The sequence below is a fragment of the Neolamprologus brichardi genome, chromosome 7 (genome assembly GCF_056152115.1).
Source record: "Neolamprologus brichardi isolate AB-2024 chromosome 7, ASM5615211v1, whole genome shotgun sequence".
NCBI lineage: Eukaryota > Metazoa > Chordata > Actinopteri > Cichliformes > Cichlidae > Neolamprologus > Neolamprologus brichardi.
Window position 1 is genome coordinate 57738002 of NC_142110.1, and position 6885 is coordinate 57744886.

General features: G+C 41.5%; 1 protein-coding gene across 1 annotated transcript; it reads left to right on the plus strand.

The window, feature by feature from the left end:
* The first annotated feature begins 1604 nt into the window (after positions 1-1604).
* Positions 1605-3982, plus strand: LOC148102249 (uncharacterized). The gene has a single exon (XM_087842718.1). The coding sequence runs from the start codon at positions 1679-1681 to the stop codon at positions 3980-3982; it is 2304 nt and encodes a 767-aa protein (XP_087698844.1). The 5' UTR covers positions 1605-1678.
* The last annotated feature ends 2903 nt before the right edge of the window (positions 3983-6885 follow it).

A 6885-nucleotide genomic window follows, 5' to 3' on the forward strand; every position in this document is an offset into this window, starting at 1 on the left:
AGAGAGAGGGGGATGATTGCCAAACTGCTGGCCATTAAGGGCAACACCTCCCACCTCTGCAAGACAACTTGTGTGTTCTGTGCAGCACCTTCAGCCGCAGGCTGCTATATCTATTTATGAGGAAGTACTGGGGAAGGCCCTTTGTTCCTGCTGCTGTTTAGACTCTGCTACAGAGATCAGATTGTAAAATTGTATGCTCACCACTATCACTTTTCGTTATTCTTACTTGCTGCTACAGTTCCCGAGTTTCTTCCAGAGTGATCAATTGTCTCATTTCCTGTTTTAGTTCAGTACTTGTGTAGAGCTGTGCACTAGTTTTGTTTATATGATGTTCTGATCACTGATCACAGCTCCCAGCATGACCCCCTGGATAGATGGCCCACAAGCCTACAATATCCATCATGTCTCCAGTCCATTTCCCTAATAGCATAACTCAATTTGCTATTTTTTTTTTAGCTTTTTTTGTCGCCAGTCAGTACGTGATATTTTGGGTAGGAAGGTTTATTGGCAACTAAAAAAAATCAAATTTCTTGGAAGAAAATGTCTATTGCCATATTCGCATGATTGCACACTATATTTTGACCCTATCAAGATACATAAATATATTGCAGGCTCTGAATACCCATACCCTGCTGGTGATCAGGTACCCTGGTGGGATAATAATCTGGCCAAAGCAGGAGATTTGCATGGAGAGGGTTTCACCCTAAATCCAGCACCCTGAGACTGTACGCTAAAAAGAAAGGAGGAGGCTGAGGGCTGGTGACTGTCAGCACCACTGTTCAAGACAAGACAACAAACATACATCAGTACAACAGGAAGATGGCCACAACTGACCGTGTGCTCAGTGAGTACCTCAGGTAGCTGAAACCTGAGAAAGAAGAGGAGCGAGGAGAAGAACCATCATGGATAGACAGCTGCCTGCATGATATATTTCACCAGCAGATAGAGCATAGGTGTCAAACTCTGGCCCGCGGGCCAAATTTGGCCCGCAGCCTAATTACATTTGGCCGCGAAGCCATACCAAATTATTATTAGAGCTGGCCAACTGGTATTATACAGCTAATATATATATTGTTTAGTATTAAGCTTTGCTTGTTCCATATTCAGTTTTCCAGCAAAACTTATTTGAGTCCATAAGAAAAGATTCATTCTTATATCTGGAGGAAGATTTTTTTTTTCAATAAATATTAATGACTTTGTTCCAGTTTTGAATTTTGGCCCACTGTGTATTTGAGTTTGACACCCCTGCCATAAGTCATTGTTGATTTTGTCTTCACTCTCCATCCCCTGCCAAGCTGCACCTGTGATTCTGTGGCTGCTCGCTGATGAGCTGACAGATAAGATCTTTTCTTATCCTCTGCATCCTTACCCTATCACCTCTGCCTCCCACAGGGCGCCAGCCTGCCCTGTTGAAACACTATTTTTTTTCAGTGTTCCAACTGAAAAAATAGAATGCCTTTGATCCAAAGTAGAATGCCTTTGATCCAAAGTAGAATGCCTTTGATCCATTGTGATGTCATCATCTTGCTGAGAGAAAAAACCCTTAAATAGGAGCTTTGCTCAGTTAAACTTTGCTGCTCAACGGACCTTGACCTGACAGTAAGCAAACCCTTTTGGAGAGTTTTGAGAGAATTTTGCGTTACTTAGCAATTCACTGACCAAGCCGACACATTTCACCATGTCAGCTAACCCATCCTTCCGCTCAAATGAGCTTGGAATAGTTAAAGGGAGCATTTTGGGAAACCACTACAAGGTAGAGGCTTTCCTTGGAGAAGGGGGCTTTGGTATTGTAGCCAAATGTCGTGATACCATGACCAACCGAGCTGTGGCTATTAAGGTCAACAAGAGCCGCCCTGATATTCTGCAACAGGCAAAACTGGAAATTTTCATCCTGGAGCAGCTGAGAAGGTTGGATCCAGATGCCGCCAACATTGTTAAATGGAACGGCTTTTTCCACGATGGGGAGCGGGTTTGCTTAAAGTTCGAACTCCTTGATCAATGCCTGTGGGACTATATACGGGACCGGAAAAACCAGGGTCTCCCCATAAGCGAAGTCAGGCCAGTTTTAGGTCAGCTCACAAATGCTCTGTCCCACCTGAGTTCTGTGGGAATAGTGCACGCTGACCTCAAACCTGGAAACATCATGGTTGTAAATCGCCATGAGTCTCCCATCAAAGTCAAACTTATAGACTTTGGCCTCGCATGTCCTGCATCTGCAGTGATGCCTGGTGACCGTGTGGGGACGGTTGGTTATAGTGCACCTGAGGTTATGCTTGGCCTTCCTTACAATGAAGCAAGTGACATGTGGTCTCTGGGGCTGGTAGCTGTGGAGCTTGGTACAGGGGTGCCACTCTACCCTGGAAATGAAGACTATGATGTTTTGAAATTCATCATAGAGACTCAGGGTCAGCCACCAGATCATGTTCTAGACTCTGGCGTGTACACTGAAGACTATTTCATTGAAGACAACGACAACCAACAGCGCTGGACATTTAAGACTGACCAACAATTTCAGTACGAGACAGGATATGAGTCCCTGGAGACAAGATGCATCAAACTGACGCGTCTCGATGACCTCGAACAAGTAATGATGTTTAGAAGAGGACCTGAAAATGGCCAACGTTTGTTTGTAAGCTTAATTAAACAGATGTTGGCCTTGGATGCAAACCAGCGCATAACACCGTCGGAGGTTCTCCGGCATCCCTTTTTCAACCCTAAGAGTTCCCCTTGCATTGACATGAGTGCTGAAAGACCACAAAACCCTGTGGTCTTTCAGCACCCTTCAAACTTGAAATGCAAGAGATCAGAGAAAATCAACTGCAGTTTTCAAAACTCGGTTGAATTTTCTCAGCAAGTATTCGTCCACACGTCAGCCAGCCCATCCTTCAGCTCAGATGAGCTTGAAATAGTTGAAGGGAGAAACCACTACAAGGTAGAGGCTTTCCTCGGAGAAGGGGGCTTTGGTATTGTAGCCAAATGCCGTGATACCAAAACCAACCAAGCTGTGGCTATTAAGGTGAACAAGAACCGTACTGATATTCTGCAACAGGCAAAAAAGGAAATTTTCATCCTGGAGCAGCTGCGAAGGTTGGATCCAGATGCCGCCAACATTGTTCAATGGAACGGCTTTTTCCTTGACAGAGAGCGGGTTTGCCTGAAATTTGAACTCCTAGATCAATGCCTGTGGGACTATATACGGGACCCGAATAACCGGCGTCTCCCCATAAGCGAAGTCAGGCCAATTTTAGGTCAGCTCACAAATGCTCTGTCCCACCTGGGTTCTTTGGGAATTGTGCACGCTGACCTCAAACCTGGAAACATCATGGTTGTAAATCGCTATGAGTCTCCCATCAAAGTCAGAGTTATAGACTTTGGCCTCGCATGTCCTGCGTCTGCAGTGATGCCTGGTGACTGTGTGGGGACAGTTGGTTATAGTGCACCTGAGGTTATGCTTGGCCTTCCTTATAACGAAGCATGTGACATGTGGTCTCTAGGGCTGGTGGCTGTTGAGCTTGTTACAGGGGTGCCACTCTACCCTGGAAAGAAATATTATGATGTTTTGAAATTCATCATAGAGACTCAGGGTCAGCCACCAGATCATGTTCTCAATCCTGGCGTGTACACCGAAGACTATTTCACAAAAGACAACTACAACTACAACCAACAACGCTGGACATTTAAGACCGCCCAACAATTTAAATACGAGACAGGATATGAATCTTTGGAGACAAGATACATAAAACTTAAACGTCTGGATGACCTCGAACAAATAATGATGTTTAGACGAGGACCAGAAGATGGCCAACGCTTATTTGTCAGCCTAATTAAAGAGATGTTGGCCTTGGATGCACACCAGCGGATAACACCCTCTCAGGTTCTCCGGCATCCCTTTTTCAACCCTGGCCTCTCCAACAGGTTCCCAAGTATTAACATTGAAAAACCATACAGACTCTATGGCATCTTCCACCCTGGACAAAAGTGATAAAAACACAAACTGGGGTTGGAAAAGGTGATTAACAGCAAATTACACTGGAAACATTAATTAAGCTGCTCCAATAATTATCACTTTGGCTTTTTTTTTTTTTTTTCCACTCCCCCACCCCAACCAGTCGCGGCAGATGACTGTCCCTTCCTGAGCCTGGTTCTGTCGAAGGTTTCTTCCTTTTTAAAGGGAGTTTTTCCTTCCCACTGTCGCTAAATGCTTGCTCATAGGGAATCTTCTGATTGCTGGGGTGGCCAAAACTCTAGGTTAACTTGTGAGAATTTAAAAAAAAAAAAGCCTACCAATAATATAAAGCAGAGCAGCGGACACCTTACCATCACATCAGTCCTTTAATCCGACCTAAAACACCATGTTTACAGAAATAAATTCCATACAAATTGGAATAAATTGTTGTTTTTGATTGTTTATAAATATATAGTGCTACCCTTCAGCCTCCTAGTAGACATACCTGTGTTATAAATGTGAAACTCCTCCGATTTTCAGAAAAGTTGACCTCTGACCTTGAAGTCAAGGTCACTGAGATTTAAGCTTCACAGAGATTTTCAATAGATGCAACCATGGTATTGATTTGAAAAATCTACACAATCACAAACTTGGATGTCCACAGCGCCTCGCCATATACCAAAGATTAAGAGGTGGTTTTTTCTAGGTTTTTATAAAGATTACAAAACACAAATAACAAAAATGCCAACGCTATTGTCATTTTTGACAACGCTATTTTGATGTTGTCTAATGTAGTGCAAAAAAACAAAACAAACCCAAAATTTACTAAATAAAGTAAATAAGGTATATACTACATAGTATACAAAATTTTAGTGGTCCACAATGGGGTCAATGAACAGAATGAAGGAAGTAAGTCTTTTATATGACAATGGTGTGAAAAAGTGTTTTCCTATTTATTTGTATGTTTGTCACACTTAAACATTTAAGATCATCAAACATTTTTTTTTTTTTTTATGTAAAAAGAAAAATCCTTTAACTGTCCAGTTTTCTTGATGTTATGATGCTTCTACCACTGGTTTGTCATTAATAAATCAGACTTTGGCTGCTGCAGCAGAAAAAGACAAAGAGAAAATGTAATCACACAAATCAGAGGTGCAGATTTACACTTTACCTGAAACAGAGCAAAAGTGCTTTTTAAATAGGTTAATGAATATTAAGTAATATAGGCTAGATGTCTGGACATTACTAGTTTCATTTGGGCCTTCTGGGCCATTAGTCCTCTGGCTTATTGCCAGTTACCAGCCAAATAGCTTGTGTATTTTATTATCTTAGTGTGTTAAAGATTCTAGTTCTTATTCTGGTCAAACTGTGCTTCATTATTTGTTTACAGCACAGCTACAGTTCCAGGTGACTTCAAGTCAAAAGGATACTACATGTCAATGGCCAGCAGCCTGTATTCAGTTTGAATATTGCTGTAAATGTACCTGGATCTGTTTCTATTGGGTTGCTTGGCCAATTGGCCAATTTGGTCTCACTGTTACATCCAACTTTTAGAGTGGGATAAAGACAAAAAGAAACAAGAGAGAATGGATTTGTAGTTAGAAATCCAAAGTTGCTTCTGTTTTGCCCACACACATTGATGATGATTTCACATCACTAAGCAGGTTATCAAATGTGGACAGAATGTTAGCAGAATCTTAGGCTGCGGGCCAAATTTGGCCCGCGAAGCCATACCAAATTATTATTAGAGCTGGCCTACTGGTATTATACAGCTAATATATATATTGTTTAGTATTAAGCTTTGCTTGTTCCATATTCAGTTTTCCAGCAAAACTTATTTGAGTCCATAAGAAAAGATTCATTCTTATATCTGGAGGAAGATTTTTTTTTTCAATAAATATTAATGTTAGCCTGCGACTTTGTTCCAGTTTTGAATTTTGGCCCACTGTGTATTTGAGTTTGACACCCCTGAGATAGAGGAAGAGGCTGACATCCAGAAATCCTACCAGGATGTACTGAAAGACAGCACAGAGGCACTAATTATGGCAGCACAGGTACAAGATTCACAGAGGCAGCGGTCTACCACACCAGCAAGATCCCACTTACATGCATATTGGTATTTTGATTGCATTTAACTATAACCACATTAGCAATGGAGGATAGCATATTTTGATATTATTATAGGTCTTTTAAGTTTGGACACAACAATGTCTTTTTCATCCTTTGCTTTGTCCTCTAAAATCAGTCTTACTTCATCCCCAACATCCTCTGAGGTGAAGAGTGAAGGCATGACATAAAAGCCACTTCTAAATTATTGATTGTTGTGCATGTTTTTGTCCAGGAGAGTTCAGATTCAGAGCTAAACATGTCACTGTCCTGAAAAACTCAGTGCGACCCTCCAATTGCTTCTCACAGTCCCACCTCCCTATGCTCTCTAAGCCACCCTGAGGTTCAGGGGTACAGTCTCTCAGTTTCTGAGAAACTGAAGGGATAGAAAAGTGAAAATATGCTTGAATTTGAGTTAAAATAGTTGCTGTACAATTTAATATAAAATGAGGAAAGCTCTTCTGCAAAAATGTATAAATAAACTATCCAATGCTCTTAAAGCTCTTTAAACAACTGTCTCTTTGCTCCCATGTGCAGCACTTAGCCTTTAACCTTTCTAAAGGACTGGTGAAGTGGCATCAAGTAGAACATTTTCCAAAGTTTTGACAACTTTGTAAATGTATAGCATCATGTTGCCATAGTGGCCTAATCAAAAAGTGGCATTTTTAACCACAAATTGAACCCAAGGAGCAGACACTGCCTACCATTACCACTTTTAAAAGGAACTGGTAGCAGATCTCTGGCTGAGAAGAGGGAAATAATCATATACTCTGATTGTGCTTACTGTTCTCCAAACTCTCTTCTTTTCTGTTCTGCCTCTGGACTAAAGCAAT